The 16337-nt window shown below is 39.8% G+C and overlaps 1 protein-coding gene across 1 annotated transcript in view; it reads right to left on the minus strand.

The window, feature by feature from the left end:
* Positions 1 to 577: 577 nt before the first annotated feature.
* cacna2d4a (calcium channel, voltage-dependent, alpha 2/delta subunit 4a) overlaps positions 578 to 16337 on the minus strand; it is a 90879-nt gene continuing 75119 nt past the window's right edge. Inside the window, exons 29-41 of the mRNA XM_037122103.1 lie at positions 15187 to 15248; positions 10663 to 10677; positions 10170 to 10214; positions 9843 to 9905; positions 8676 to 8746; positions 7554 to 7629; positions 7403 to 7455; positions 6251 to 6306; positions 5146 to 5166; positions 4524 to 4644; positions 3381 to 3496; positions 2778 to 2860; positions 578 to 2299 (exon numbers count right to left, since the gene is read on the minus strand). Of these exons, the coding sequence (XP_036977998.1) occupies positions 2207 to 2299; positions 2778 to 2860; positions 3381 to 3496; positions 4524 to 4644; positions 5146 to 5166; positions 6251 to 6306; positions 7403 to 7455; positions 7554 to 7629; positions 8676 to 8746; positions 9843 to 9905; positions 10170 to 10214; positions 10663 to 10677; positions 15187 to 15248 (875 nt within the window). The 3' untranslated portion in view covers positions 578 to 2206. The remainder of the gene's footprint in view (positions 2300 to 2777; positions 2861 to 3380; positions 3497 to 4523; positions 4645 to 5145; positions 5167 to 6250; positions 6307 to 7402; positions 7456 to 7553; positions 7630 to 8675; positions 8747 to 9842; positions 9906 to 10169; positions 10215 to 10662; positions 10678 to 15186; positions 15249 to 16337) is intronic.

The following is a 16337-nucleotide window of genomic DNA, read 5'->3' on the forward strand; positions in this document are numbered from 1 at the left end:
TGTTGTATTGTTTTATAATCCCCCACAAGAGAGGTGATGAGGATTTTGGGTTTTGCTGTTGGGTTTTTCTATTTGCTGTTGTGTTTTCTGATTTGTTGTGGTGTTTCCCTTATTTTTTTTGCTGCTGTGTTTTCTTATTTGCCATTGTGACTTGCACTTCTGGGCCACCACAGTCTGCACCCCTAACTACAGACAATAAAAAACACTGAATAATGCTACATGTTTGATGAGTCATTTGTATACTATACTGCAGCATCTGAGAAGTTAGATGAAATCATCCTGATGCTGCATCATTGCTCATATTCTGTTGAAGGACATATGAACAATGCACTAACAATCATCAAAATTAGTTTGTAATGATTTGTGGATGGCTGTGATGTTTCAGACAATAACAAGAATTCAAATACTTCAAGCACTTTGTCAGTTAAAGGTTTTTACTGAGAGCATAAAAGCTCTTGATTGTTGAAATGACATCTATACCCTTATCTATTCCCTGTTTCAGCCTGGTATTATTGCTATTGTCTTTATATTGACATTGGCAATCATGACAAACAACACAGAACACACAGACAACAAATACAGTACAAAAACCATGTGGACAGTTTAATTGACTTGGTACAAATCATGGCGTCAGTCAACCAACATACAATGTGAACATGTCAATCATACAATATACAGAATACTGTATACTGGAAATCACAAACAGAAATCAGACATAAACAGGCAAATTCTCAGGCAATTTTGTCGTCAGTGTGTAACTTAAAGACATGCTTTGTAAGGTGATTCAGAGATACAATAGAAAAAAACGCTACGGGAACACTCACAGCCCAAAATACAATGAAATGCTGAAGTTAAAAATATGAAACACAAGCAAATACAAAAATACCCTATATGCAATTTGATTTACACTGTTAAATTTACATTGCAATTACATATATGAGATGAAAACTACACTGGCCTTTTTTTCATATGACATCTTGTTTTCCAGAGTCAGTCCTTCCATTATTGTTATTTTGATCAGGAATTTATAAAATGTTATTGTCATTTATGGCGAGTACTATAGTAAGTACAACTTTACACGGCAATGGGAGTAAAGTAGACTCAAACAGCACGGATGTCATCTTAAAATATTATTTTATATTATTGTTTTAATTCCAGTCACATTTGTGTTTCGGTACAACTTCATCTTTGTAGATGAATACATTGTACCATGTAATTGCATTTTATGATTGCATTTTATCTGAATACATTTTGAATGAGTGATTGTAGATTTACATCCTGTGAATTTCAGTTTCCAATTGAACAGACAAAACTAACTGAATACAAGTATGAACAAACACACAGAAAGACACAGCTGATAAAGACAGAAAGGCAGACATTGTTTAAAAGATAATGCCACAGAAACAAACATTTTTGGGATGTAATCGATGTATGAACTCAAAAATCTTCTCTATAACATAATTTTATTTATGTGAATTGTATATGTAATTCCATTACTTTCTTGGCACAGAGCCGTCGCCCTTTCAGATTTGCAGAAGATTCACAGAAACTAATATTGCAAACGACCTTGTAAAACATTCTAGCAGCAACACTGATGTTACACAACAATGTTTACCATGTATCGGCTGTAGCCCTTCTCTCCCTTCTTTCATTCATGGTTTGAAAAAGCGTGTAGTCTATAGATGAAGCATTCAGGATGATAAAGGGTTCGATGTGCATGCTTGCAGTTGCATATATAATATGCATGTGTGTCTGCAATATACAATTCAGTGGGATATGGGAAATGAGAGACATATTCCTCCCCCCCCAGACTTTTTGTTGCATCTTTTGACTCATAATCCCCCATCACCAGTGCACGTTGGCTACCACCTGCATCTCTTTAGTCCCTATTCATTTTGAGATTCAAAGTGGTGTGTGACAAAGAAACTAATGGAAAAGTCTCCATGGCAACAACAGCCCATTAACTTGATTTCTTTGCAGTTTTTCAGTTCGTGTGATATTTCCAGGAGTTGACCAATAAATGCTTTAAAAACCACATCCAAGGTCAGTCGTGAGGGACTAGGTTTGTGGTTATCGTGAGCAAAATGTGCGGTATTAGTTTAAAAAAGAAATCCACTTGAGGTGTCCAGTATCCAAACACATCGCTTGACTCATTCCAGTCTCCTCTTTTAAATGAGAATGGGCGAAACAGCCAAGTTGTCCGTCATCAGGAAGCAAGTGCAGAGAAGGAGAGACAAGCGAGGAAGAGGGAGGCTGAGAGAGATATAACAGATGCTCCTCCACAGTCATTGGCATTTTCCTACGGGGACAAAAGAGAAAGTGACTTCACATAGCGTTGAAGCATAAAGTTTATAAAAGCGTGCTCATCCAAGCATATTAAACACTTTGTGCTGGACGGACGCAGAGGGGGAAAATACAAAAATAGACTATTCACTCTAGATAACGCTCCCACGAACATTTACTACCTATATGTGTGACGTTTTGGGTGCAAGTAGTCATGTACTTTTCATTTTGCTTTTTTGCCACAACTTAAGCCTTTTCATACATTTTATGCAATAAAGCAAAGTATGATAGCAGATATAAAAGCTATGACTCATAGCAACAGTACATCACCCAATTAGAAAATAGTATTTGGTGCACAGTAGTGTAGTGTAGTACACCAAGTAAGTAAGAAACAAGGTGTGTTTTATCTGAATTTAGATGCTTGATCAAAGCTGCTTCACACCAGCAGCAGATTCCAGGGTGATTCATGGGTAATCAACCAATAAGAAGCTGACCTGGGGGTGGTAGGCGTGGCAGGACTCAGGGCGTCGGCGAATCTTCTGTGACCTCATCCTGTCACACTTCACCGAGGCATTATGTGCAGCGCGGTCAAGGAGCGACAACTGGAGCGGGAGAGGTTTCTCTCGAGTTCTCATTCAAATATTAATCCAAGCGTTTGGGGCTGAAAATGACACATTTCACAAACGCACCATAGCAGGCACAAGGAATATGAGTGAGGGGGGACAGCCTGGTTCAAGGCGAGGAGCTTAATCAAAACAAAATTAGAGTGTTCACGGTGGGAAGCTGGTAAGAGATTGTGTCCTTGTTACTACATTACAGAATCCTGCTTGTTGGTCTGTCCACAGCCTCTGCAGAGAAAGTGAGGGAGTTTGCAGCAACAGCACTGCAGTACAAAGACAGGGCAGCAAACTGATCATGTTTATAGCTACATTTTGATCACTGACTTATAGTATATTTTCAAGGTACAGCTGTAAAGTACAGCTCTGTTCTACCTTTTCCTCTTCCACTAACATCGAACAAATTTCGAGTCTATCTCCAACAATCATTTCTCCAGATAAACCAGCATCCTCAATCAATACCAGAGTGTCAAAGGATATATTTGACTTCCTTGGGCTCCATGTTGATGGGTGAGAACTGTCTGGAGCAGTCGCAGTCTGCCTGCACCACCAGCAGCAACAGGTTGCTCTCTGGGATCTGTTGCACCACAAACATCCTGACACACACACACACACACACACACACACACACACACACACACACACACACACACAAACAAACAGATGTGTGTGAAAATATGCACACAAACGTATGATGTCAACACTTTGTCCAGTAGGGGACGCCAAGCCAGAGTAGATTCGATTTCCATGATAACCTGTTTGACTGATTTTTTTTCAAATAATCAGTATTTTATTTTAATTTATATTAACTTTGTCACACTCAGATCCAAAAATCATATCACCACTATATATTCTAAATACAATATGAGAGAAAAAATAGTAAACACACAAAAAATGTATAATCCTTCACTGACATCGATCATAATCTAATCTAATTCACAGACCGTTACACTGATAAAAACCCTCAAATCCCAAATAATGTTTCACATCATCATCAATAAAATTACTTCACCAAATGAAGTAATTCCCAAGATTTGTTTTGGTTGGTCATACTGGATAATGATGTGCACCTAACATCTTAAAATCTAACAATCTTGTTCAGAAGCAGTCCCTTATCCTGTTTGTGCTGCGTTATACCTCTCTTAGCCTCATGGGGGCGTTCACGCTCAACCTATGATCACAATCCTGCTGAAATAATACAGTAACCACTGGACTACAGCTTCTTCTCTCTCTGTCAAACACACACACCTATCCTCTCCCCCTCCTTTTACCTCCAACTGTTTTTTCCATCTCTGTGTCTGTCACCTACTCTCCCCCATCTCTCTGCTTTTTCATTTTACCTCTCTTAATACTTCCTCTCACTTTTCCAGCCTCTCTCTCGCTCTCCGCACGCTTCTCGGTCTTTCTCTAACCTCACGCACCCTGATCCAATTCCGTTCCTTTCTACTTATTTCCCTCTCCCTGACACTCTCGTATAAACACACGCAGCTCTCAGTATGCAGAGCAGAGCAAAGCCGTAGAAAATGGATTTTGGAAGGACAATTTAATATGACTGGTCCGGGGCTTAGAGAGGACTGCAGTGCAGATCTGGGTTTGCATAAGTGTGCATGAGTGTGTGCTTACTTTTGGCAACGTCCGCACTTGATGATGCTGTTGGTCTCTTTGACTGACGGCTCGTAGACGAAGCTGGGGTACTCGGTGTCACACGGCTGCAGGATGTCTCCTTTTTTCTTATGAGCTGAGGCTAACAGAGGATGAGATGCGGGTCATGTCTTGAGGTTAGGAATTAGATTAAGTGTTTGACGTTTTGTTGGTGACTGACAGGCCGGGGGAGTGTAATAGGAGAACTCTGGGTGCTATTTAAATGCTTCACACTTGAGCCATTTATTGCTCTTTCTACCATGACCAGAGGTGCTTTAGCTTTTTGTCCACTCGGAGCAAAAGGGAATTCGGTGTGTGTGTGCAGGTAATAATGGCTTTGACATCTGGATGTGAGCTATGCTTCCTGTCTGACTTCCCCAGCACCACATTCGTTTCAGCGAAAGACTTTGCTTAGTTCTTGTTTTGAAGAACGTGCCAGTCGCCCCTTTTCCCACTGAAAGCTTCTTACATAATCAGACACACTGAAAATTCATTTTGTTTGAAGTACACTACAAACGCTACATCACTCGCAAAAAGCAATTAAAAAGGTAGCTTTCCAGAACAGTGATCTTCCCTACAAAAACACTACAAGACAGATACTCACACACGCTGAAAGATGGCTTGGCTGAATGGTGGGGGGAGTGGTGGTGGTGATGATGATGATGCGGAGAAGGAGGAAGAGTTGATTGACAGGTGGAGTAATGAGGAGGGCGAATGTGTGATCGATGGAGAGGCGGAGGCAGATGAGAAGCGAGAGGATGAGACAGGATGTTGTTATTCCATAATGACCTCTAGAGCAGCGATCAATGACACACACAACTCATGGTATAAGCTGGTGCTGAACTGCTGTAACATGTTTCGCACAGAATGACATGATGAAAGTGGGTTTTAAAATGAGTGAGTGAGTGGTTGATGGTGAGTAGTATCGGCCAAGACTTCATACATTTGTGTCAACACTGAATCATTTACTTGAAATCTATTTAGATGTAGAAACAGCATCTTATCTATTAAGATTTATATATACTGCACATACACATATAGATTATGATATAATTTATTCATTTACTTATATCAGTCTCTATAGATATATATTCATACTCTATTCTATATACAGTGTTATAAAAAGTACCCAAAATCTTGAATCTAATAGTAAATGTACTACCATATCAAAAGTACAATGTTAATGTATATATGTGTATGTATATACTGTGTACTACGGCTTGGCTGATTATAGGCCTGTCCCTTATCTAGTATTTTTGGAATTTTTGAATCCAGTGGGTTTCTTGCTGTTTTGTTTTTTTCAGTCTGACTGTCTGGCTTTTTTCCCCTGTGGCTCAGGAGGTAGAGTGGTCATCCACTAATTGAAAGGTTTGTCGTTTGAGTAGAGAAGCATCCTTGGGCAAGATACCAAATTCCTCCCAGTGTCACTCTATCAGTGTTAGAGTGTGCATGTGAATGGTCAGTGGTCCAGATGAGCAGGTGGTGCCTTGCAGGCAGCCTATGCCACTAGTGTGTGTAAATGGGTCAGTGCTGACTTGTGTTGGAGAGCACTGTGAGTCGTCTGCTGTAACAGGTGAATTTCCATGGTGTGGGATCAATAAAGCTCATCTTGTCTTTTATACATTTCATAGCATGTATTGAAGGACTTTTGTCATGAAGAAAAATAGAGTTTGATCTTCAGTGGCCAAACTTTGTCTTCAAGAGCTCACCGTCAGCGAAGTGGTCTGAGTGCCAGAAGCCACAAATGTTAAACTCCAGGAGAAACCTTGAGAAGAAGAGAGGAGAGGAGAGGAGAGTGGACAGAGAGAGGGAGTCAAATTAAACGGCTAGACCAAAGCAGATTGCAGGCAGATTGCACGCAGCTTCCAAAAACTGGGCCAGGACCCAAAGTTGTGTCAAGGGAATATTAAAATGGCTCCCCAAGTTATTCAGCAGTAATTGGTGTTTTTGGATTTTTTCCTTAACTGGATGACCAGCCTGTTGTTTTTAATGAAGCTGCTTGATGGACCATGTGACTTTAGATATTTAAGCCGTTAATAAAAAGACGTCCTTTTTCAAAACTTCTAATGATCATTGGGATGATCATTCTAAGGGAAAAGTTAAACACTTACGTATTAACTTTCTTATGTGCATGCTGGGGACTAACTAGTAACAAGCAACTAGTTTTAACATGAATCTAAAAAAATATATGTAATTAAATCACAATTACCAATCAAAATGTGTTTGACTGTGCAGTTTAAAACAATTCAGAAATGTTAGAAAATTATAGAAAACATAATAAAATGTAAATAATTTACATTACTCTGAGGAAGCCATTCAAAAAGTTACATTCCTTCTAGCATTTTTAGCATGGTAAAAATCTGTGACCTATTACATTTCAAAAATAACATTCCCAGCACTGCTTATGGATATGAATGTGTCGTCACAAGCCAGTTAGCTTATTTAACAACTCTATTCAGCCAGGCTCTAAATCCACCTACTGGCATCTTTAAAGCAAATCAACATGTTATGCCTTGTTTGTATAATCCATAAAAAACATGTAAACACTGTTGGACGAAATGTTGCGGTTTCACACGGGGTTCCATATGTGTTTATGTATAAATCCTTTTGCAAAGCTGACTGACTGTTGGCAGTAGGTTCATATTTACCATACAGATGAGTATTCATCCTCCTATCTAACTTTTAGCAAGAGAGCAAATTATGTTGATGTTAAACTGTAATGATTTTGTGTGGACAAACATTCCACTGCCTTTGCACACAAAGAGAATGTACTATATGTGATACATTACAATAAAAATGTACAAAAATCTCTTTTATTTTGAACATTCTGACATGCTGTCTGCCCCTACAGCAACACTTACAGCAGGAAGTTGGAGAGAAACCACTTGAGGGCTGCAGCCAATCCATAGAACGGCTGAAAACATAGACAGGCAGATCAATTACAGTTACTGCAAAACTGATTGAACCATCATGTTTATAATATTTAATGCAGAGTGAGCAGACTGTACATACACTGAGAAGTGGACGGGCGCTGCTGACAGAGTGCGAGTTCATCTTACACATGGCCTGGTAGTCGAACAAGGACACCCTGAGGAGACACACACACACACGCACACGCACACAAAAGCACATGGTGTTGCTCTTCAGGCAGTATTCACTGGCTTACATCGATTCCTTGACCTCCTAGACACTTTTACACACAGTGGCACAGCAGAGTTTAACCTTTCTGGAAACCCTGATCCCTAACGTAATTTAGAAAAGAAGGAACCTGAGAGGAAATGTTCTCCCTAGGATTATTTTCCTTTTCTACACAGGCTATCAAGCTAAAGTTTTGACTCTGCCACACTGTGTTTATTTGGTCCTTTAGCAGGTAGAAGCACAAGAACACACAATTACACACACAAATGTGCAGATGCGTGCATATACAGAGTAAAAACACACACACACCATCAGTGAAGTTCATGCATGCTCAGAACCGGTTACGTAATATCTTGTGTCAAATGAAGCATGACGAAATCTTTTAGCCATTTAAAAATAGCACATCACTCATGAGATTTCAAACATAAAAGACGGGCGAAAAGTAAGAGGGAGAAAAATCCGGAGCAGTCAAAGAAGCTCAAAGGGAAAAGCAGGGCTATCTCCACCGCAAATACAAACACGGGGCGAATTAGTAACCGTGTGCATGTCGAAAAATAAAGCACAGGGCAGAAGCTCTAACACTACATATCAACAAAAACAAAGCTTTTAAGTCTCTATAATGGCGGTAAAGCTTGCCCTCCAGGCTGTGGGTTTCATGCATTCTAATGCACGGCTTAGGTGCAAGAGAACCGAAAAGAAAAACACTTGGAACCCAACATCCTGGTTAAGAAAAGACTCAGCAGCAACAACTTCTGTTTGCTATACCAAATGCCATCAAATTCAAGAGGCAAATTCAAATGCATGGTGCTGTGAGCGTGAGACACTGAGATGCACAATATGGCACTTAACTGCAGTGCGGGGGCGGCTTTATGCCTTAGAGATTAAGAGAAGTTTGAATAAAGTCGAACATGACGGCGCTCTTCCAGGCCCTGTCAAGACTCAGTGGGACGCACAGCTATCCTGTTGACGGGCCTGGAAATGACAGCAAGACGTTACCTTTTGAACATGCCCATTCTGATTAGTGTGGTCATCACCGATCCGTCAACCTCACCAAAGAATCGCCCCGCCTATCAGAAAAGACAAAAACAATTTCACCTAAATGGGAAATCTACTATCAATTATTACTATATGTTTCATTGTGTGTTGGTTTAAAAAGGTAGCAAAAAGCTTGTACATTGTGCGCCTGCATGAAAAGAAATACCTCTTTGCCGATAAAAAAAAAAAACGTTGATATGGTCAAGCAGCATTTTTGAACACCACTTTTCACTAAGATGGGTTCTTTGAATCAAGAATGATAAAAAGGCTGACCGTCGGCCTGATGTGTAAGGGCCATAAAGGAATATTTGGAAACAGCAAGCCTGGCCAAAGGTATCAAATCCACTTTGTAACACGTCTCCATCTCTTCAATTTAATCCTTTTCTTATCAGATTGGATTAGTACTCCTTCCTGATCCAGAACTTTATGTCACCTTTAGACTCACCATCACTGCTACTGTTAAATTTCAGGGTACTTTGCTGCTTTACTTATATTTTGTTAAGTTGCATAATTCTGTGCTGGGAATTGTTGTCCCTCGCGCCTCTGTAGTGCTGTGCTACTTATACGGTTGTTGTGATTCATGAGCACTGACTCATTTTACTGTGTACACTTATTATTGATAGTTGCAGTGGGAAAAGGCTGAGAATTGAAAATCTGAATATGTAAAAATATTATGACTCCCTCTTTTCACTGCTTCTGGGGTAAAAAAAAACATGCATCTTAAATTATTTTTAAAGTTTTAAATAGGCACAAAGGTCATGAAAGTCATGCATGCTTTAACAACAAAATAAACTTATCCAAGGAGATGGAAAACGCAACAATATTAGCTAGATGGACTTCACTCAGTTGGATACAGTGTCCAGGCCACAAACAGGATGTCAGCACTGCTGGTTATCAGTGATTCATAGACTTCTCACTGAGTCATCGGGGAAATTTAAGAGATTTTCAGATCTATTAATGTATTTCTGAATAATACAACTGAACTTTTTCAGAAGTGTGCTACTTTCCTTGTTTGGTACTTTCGGAAATTATCAGGAGTAAGAGCTCTGAAACAATCAAGTCAAAGACTATAAAGTCTAGAAAGCACATTTTCTCTGCGTCTGTATGTGTGAGTGTGTGTGAACTCACGTCATTGCGCTGTTTAGAAATTAGGACAAAGCCATTATTGTCAATCACGTAGCAGGCGATATCCTGAGATGAGAGACAGAGGCAGAGAGAGCAATTACTTACGCAAGGAGAGATCTGTGTCAGATACCACTGACAAAGATAATAATAAGCACAGTAATTTATATAATTCAAACCATGAGTTATGCAACGACTCAAGATTAAAGCTGCAAGAGTTTTTACTTTTATGGCAACATATCGTAGCAAAAGTTGATCATTTAAAAAAAATAAAAATAATGCTAGCTTGGGAATTTATATTCACAACATATCAGATAAATAAGATATACTCACAAAGCTGTCACACCGAAGAGGACAAGCCCCCTCTACCTTCGAGCACTGGAAGACAGAGGAAAGAAAACATCTGTAATGAGTTTCTTTAACAAGCAGAGAAAACACAGGTGACTGGAGGTGTGATGCTCGTGTTAACATGTGAGTTTAGAAGGACGTGTTTGTGTGCGTGCGGAAACGACTGGAACACATGCTCTGCTGGTGTTCGTCTGCTGAGGTGTCATGCTTCAATATGTGTCGGTGTAGACAAGCGCATGTGTACGTGTGAGTGTGGAAAAACACGTGTCTGCGCTGGTGAGAAGGTGTTAATTTTGTGTCTACCTGTGATGAGCTCCTGCAAGTGTGTGCATGTTTCACGTCTTTAAACTCTGGCTGTGTGTAATCTGCTTAAACCGGAGTGTGAAGATGACTTCACAGAGCTCAGCAGGTGCTGAAGATGTTAAATTTGGGTCTGTAGAAAAAGGAGAGTGACGAAGGGGAGACTGTGCATACTCACATCCGTGTCATTCGGCTGAGGGGCCATGAAAAGAGGAACATAAGAGATAAAAAGAGAGAATGAAGCAGGGAGAGACACATTACTTCAGTTAATGATGTGTAAGTCAATGTACTGACTGTTGAATAAGCCATATGTCTTTTCAGAGCACATTTTTCAGGAAAGGGCAAAAGACTGCAGATGTTTCTCCTCATTATCTTTTATTTGTACATTTCATTAACAGGTTTTCAAGTAGGCCTGAAGAAATGCAGCACATCGATTAAGTGAATAATGCTAAACCTGCATTTAATAACAGGATTTATCTGCTTTATATGAGCCAGTCTGTAAATCTATCCTCCTAACATTTCCCATCAACAGTGGAAGCCATGAGTCAAAATGTCAATAGCTCTCCTCATGACTTTACGGTCCTATTTTATGTCTAGAGTATGTGTGGATCGGTGTCTATGGACAATATGTCTTTGGTGTCATGGTCAGGCTATACAGAGCGTGTCGAAGTGTGAATGAGATGATCTATCATCCTTTTCAATCCCATTAGAGCAAAGTGTCAGTCTTTCTCTCCGCTTCCCATCGTTGCCTCCTGAAATAAACTACAATGTGAGTGCACTGACAGGAAGGATGATCCTTCCCCACATGCTGGTGGCTTGAGCAATACAATTTGAAGGACACTATATCATCTGTTTCTGCTTATAATGCCAATATAAGACAAAGAGATCGATCTTAAGAACTGCTAGAGAAACCAGTGGGTAATATTCAAAATTTTTTCCCTGTAGCTTTGGACAGGAATTGGGCAAACACAAGTCAGTTGTGTCATGATTGGTGGCACTAGGGGGTCCTTGAAATACAAAATGTTTTATCTTAACGGGGTGTATTCATTTGCTCACCAAATTTGCTCTTTAGATTATTATTATTTGTGCAGATAATTACTACTTTAGTCTGAAGAAGTGTTGAAAAGGTTAATGCTCAGGGAAGCATGACTACTAACAGGATTTTACTTTTTACTCTTTCTCTTGGAAGGTCAAAACTAATGCTTAAAGGAGACAAAAGCAAACTTGCGTTGTATTGCATTGTTTTGTTAAGATGCTAAATAGTATCAGGATCCCAAGCTGGTTGACTTCCTGTGTAAAGTCACTCTGCAGCCCCATGCTCTTATTATAAAAAAATGATTGAGACATACATGGTGCATTTTGATTGCAAAATAAAAAATAAAACGGCATCAAGATAATCATGTCCTTTTTCACTGATTGACTGTCTTTACCTTCCGCAATTTCGCTGCTAATGTGTCAATATCATAACTACAATTTTGCTCAACTCATCAAACAGTTTTTTTAGTGTGTGTTTATCTCCTCTCTAGCCAAGTATTCTCTGTCTAATCCAGTCTCTCTACATCTAACACCACAGCCAGCTTTCTAAATGTGGGCAGCATGTAAGAGGCTGCTCCCACAGATCCTGTGATGGTAAATGCGTCTCGTCTGGGAGCTCCAGGAGGAGGCAAGGTGACGGTGAGAGCATCAATTATCACTCTCGCTCCCTGAATCGAACTGTTTTGTTTTTTTTTTTCACCCTGACTGCACGCGTAAACACTTGAACTGGAGAGTAAGTAACACTCTACAGAAATAAATCTATTCAATATTGTGCTATGCTTTTCTTTAACACATATACCGTATTTCAAAGAAGACTTTCTGTCTGACGGTAGAACATTTTTATACATCCGTAAAATTGGTCTGCAAACAGAGATGTAAAATTGAAAATGTTGCAGTGCTGAGAGGTCACAAACAGCATGCGAGAGAGGAAAACTCTTCTGATTTATTTCTCATTACTATCACCTCACAGCCTCTCACAGCATCTCCACTCACCCTCAGACAAAATATAGCGGTGACAGACTGTGAGAGACATATAGGTCTTCACACCATTGGAGTCGCGCTGTATATTTTAATGTTAATGTCTCTTTTACAATTTTTACTAGGGTGGAAACATAATGTGTCAGTAGAGCAGGGCGGTGAGGTACAAATATTCACAGTCTTTCTTTTTTTCATTCCTTTGTAAAGTATTTATAATTGTTTCTTCCTCTTTCACTCGCTCTCTCTAGCACACACACACACACACACGTGCTTAGTGTGCTGTACAGTGATGTCAGAACATTTTCCCATTAACATTCTGTTTCCTATTAGATGGCAGCTCATGCTTTATTCCTCACCGATTCATAATTCATCAACTAATAACATCTTTATTTTAAGGTCAACCTTATACTGTAGCTCTAAGGTCAGACAGGGTCCCTCCCATTTATGCTTCTTAGTTCATGAATGAATCATTAGCACTGCATAAACACAACAAATTAAATAATATATAAGGCTACATGGATGAAGATCCGAAGATTTATAGATATTTCCTGTTTCGTACAAGTACAGCATTTTGGCAGAAGTCTTGTGAGGTAGATGTTGTAGTGGCTGCGTGACTATTTTTTTCACTTCCTGAGTATAGGTAAATCATTTAGGATTTACAGCAGGGACAGTATCCTAACCCTCACCGGAGCTTAACACTTTAAATAGACCACAGAGAAGATTTCACACACAAACATACATGGATGGACACAGTCAAGACAAGCCCCCCCACACACACACATCCCTATGAAATAAAGATGCTTGACAGTGAGTCCATGACAGGAAGATAAGATGATTATGTAAGCAATCTGAGGAGGAGAGGGAGGGCTGAGGTGAGGAGATGAGGGAAGGAGGAGGGAGTAAAGGAGATGAGAAAGGAGGGAAGGACAGAAATTGTTGAGGGGAAGAAAATGAAACAGGGAGAAAAGGAAGGCAGAGGACAGAAAATTGAGAATTAAGTCAGTGGAAGAGAGAGTAGAAAAGAGAGTGTAAATGACTTGCAATACAGCATAAATCTAGTGGCTAACAAGGCTGCTGATACTGATACTAATGAACGATACTAATGAGTTCTTCGGTGATGAATATGGACATAACAACACACTCATGCGCAGATGGTCATGCATATGGTCCTTGTCAACGTGACATTAACAGACACGTACACATATATAGCAGCCTTGTCTTCACACCCCCACAAACACACACACACGGAAACACACTCGGGGGCTGCCGAGCCTTGCTGTGCTGGCTATCCATCATTAAGTGGCCAGCCAGCAGCCCTAATGCTCTTTTAACTACTGTCATTTACAGCCATGGGAGCAAAGGAGGAGAGCAGTCATCAAACACCTGCTACAGCAAAGGTGTAACGCCAAATTAGGCAAGGTTCTCTGGAGAAAAATGTTTTCTTGGAGGTGTGGAAAACTCAAAGGATAATATAAGACTAGGGTTGCAACTAACTCACTAACTAACTTTAATAGTTGACAACTTATTGATTAATCTGAGACCCTCCACTGAAACAAGTGAAATTCTCTGAGCAGCACAAAAGTATCCACTAAAAACACTTCTAATGATGACATTTAATCTTTAAAAATAATACTTTAGACAGGGTAAGCACTCCTTTAGCAGTGGATGCAGTGATATGGAAAACACTGCATTACGCTTTGAATTAAACAAATTTTAAATACTGTAATTACCAACTAATGGAGCAGAAAAAGAGCCTATAATAATCCCTGACTCCTTGTCGTATGGTAATAAATGGTGTCGGAACAGCCTGGTGGTTTAAAGGGGTATTCATGAATACAGGACGACAGCCTCGGGCTAAAACCCTGAAGCAGACAGTGTATCATCAATGGCCACGTCTACTATAGAACAAGATACTGAACTATATTCAAAGGAATTTGGTGTTTGATTAAGGCCTAAAACGTAGATGTGAGATTTTAGCTTTTGATTATGGCTTAAGGAAAACCTCCAAGCAAGAAAGAAGTTAGAAATCAAAACTGCACTTTAATGTTATCCTCGCATCCGACATCCGTTCAGTTAATTCAGTAAGAATTAAATGTTTGAAAAGAGGTGTATACACAGATGTTAGCAATTTTCGACTGATCACTTCAGGAGAGACAGCATTATTTTCAGGGCTTGGAGGAGTCATTGCATAGTATCATTAAAATCACGATTGTGTTTGTATTCCGCAAGCATTCCTAAATATAACTGCTGTGACCATAAATGCATCAGACGTTCTCATTAGTGCCAGCATAGTACAGCAATCAACTTGTTTTATAGGGGACATTAAAAAGTACAAAGAAAATAATATAAATCTAACATGGAAAAAACTGAGGCAATAATGCAATAATCACAGGGTTTAATTACCAGAGACACCTGACATTCATCATTCATTTCTTTTTTTGTTTTTCTATGGCAACATTCACGAAGATATTTGACAGCTGAAAGTTGTAAATAGCCTACAACTTAGCAAGATGTCAAAAAGAAGTTATATTTATTATCGTTTTGTCAGTGTCACAATTCTTTATCTTAAAATGTGAAGGATTCATTGAGTGGAGAGTCTTCCTCTGTGCTCTGTTAATTCATTATTGGAGAGATTCACAAAAATCTGCAAGAACTGTTACGGTGGAGAACTATTAAAATGAGTGCGTACCTGTGCAGCGATGGCCCAGAATCTGGACTCAATCAGCTCCAGAGTCATCTGGACACCAATGGCTGCAGAGACAGAAAAAAGAAGGACAGATAGAAATGAATCAAGCACAGTCAATTTAACTTGAAAGAAGAATTAGTTACATTTTGAAAATGGGTATAGACATAATTTGGAAGTGGAAACACACCAACGCTTGGGCTCTGATCCCCAAAGCACCTCTCTATCCATTGCACACATTAATAGAACATATCACAAGTGTCATGGCAACAACATGGATGCAGGAGGAAAACAATGAACACCACCTGTGGTCACACAGCTGAATCTTTCCAGCATTATTATCATATTTTTTTCTATTGCAACTCTCTTTGTATGGATTTGCTGTTCTGGAAACTGCAAGGTTTGTTTTCAAGACGCATAGCCAACCGATTTCTTTTCACACACCATCCAGCCATCCATTGTCTGTAACCGCTTTATCCCTTTTTTCATTTTTTTTTGCTGGCACCAATCCCGGTTATCTCTGGGCAAGGGCAGGGTACCCTGGACAAGTCGCCAGCTCATCGCAGGGCCCTCACTGATGACAGAGGCCGCCATGCAAGGTGCCAGCTGCACATCAGGAGCAATACGGGGTTCAGTATCTTGCTCAAGGACACTTCGACATGCAGCTCAGCCCAGCCTGGAGCTAGGATTTGGACCCGCGACCCTCCAATCACTAGTCGACCTGCTCTACCTGCTGAGCTGCAGCCGCCCCTTCTTTTCATACACATAAGATATAAATAAAAGTATATATTATATGTGTTAGTGCAAAGTTAATTTTGGGTTAATTTAGCTCAATGTCTTGAGCAACAGAAAGGCTGAAAGATAATTTATCACAAGAAAACAACCTCATCCATAAAAGTGGTCCAAGATATAGCTGCACACTCTGTGGTGTGGGTTTGGGAGTTTCAAAACAAACCATAAGAACTTTTTTTGAACTTTTGCTTGAATGTTTTCCCTCATGATCCTCCATGAATATTTACAATCTGGCTAATTGCAAACAGCAGTATGCTTGAAGCAGACGTGTTACTCTCCAGGAGCCAACCAAAATACTTCTTGTTGGCATAGGGGAACTGGAAAGAAACTATCCACTTTGGTAGTTGTTTCTATTGTTTAATCAA

The sequence above is a fragment of the Acanthopagrus latus genome, chromosome 14 (genome assembly GCF_904848185.1).
Source record: "Acanthopagrus latus isolate v.2019 chromosome 14, fAcaLat1.1, whole genome shotgun sequence".
NCBI lineage: Eukaryota > Metazoa > Chordata > Actinopteri > Spariformes > Sparidae > Acanthopagrus > Acanthopagrus latus.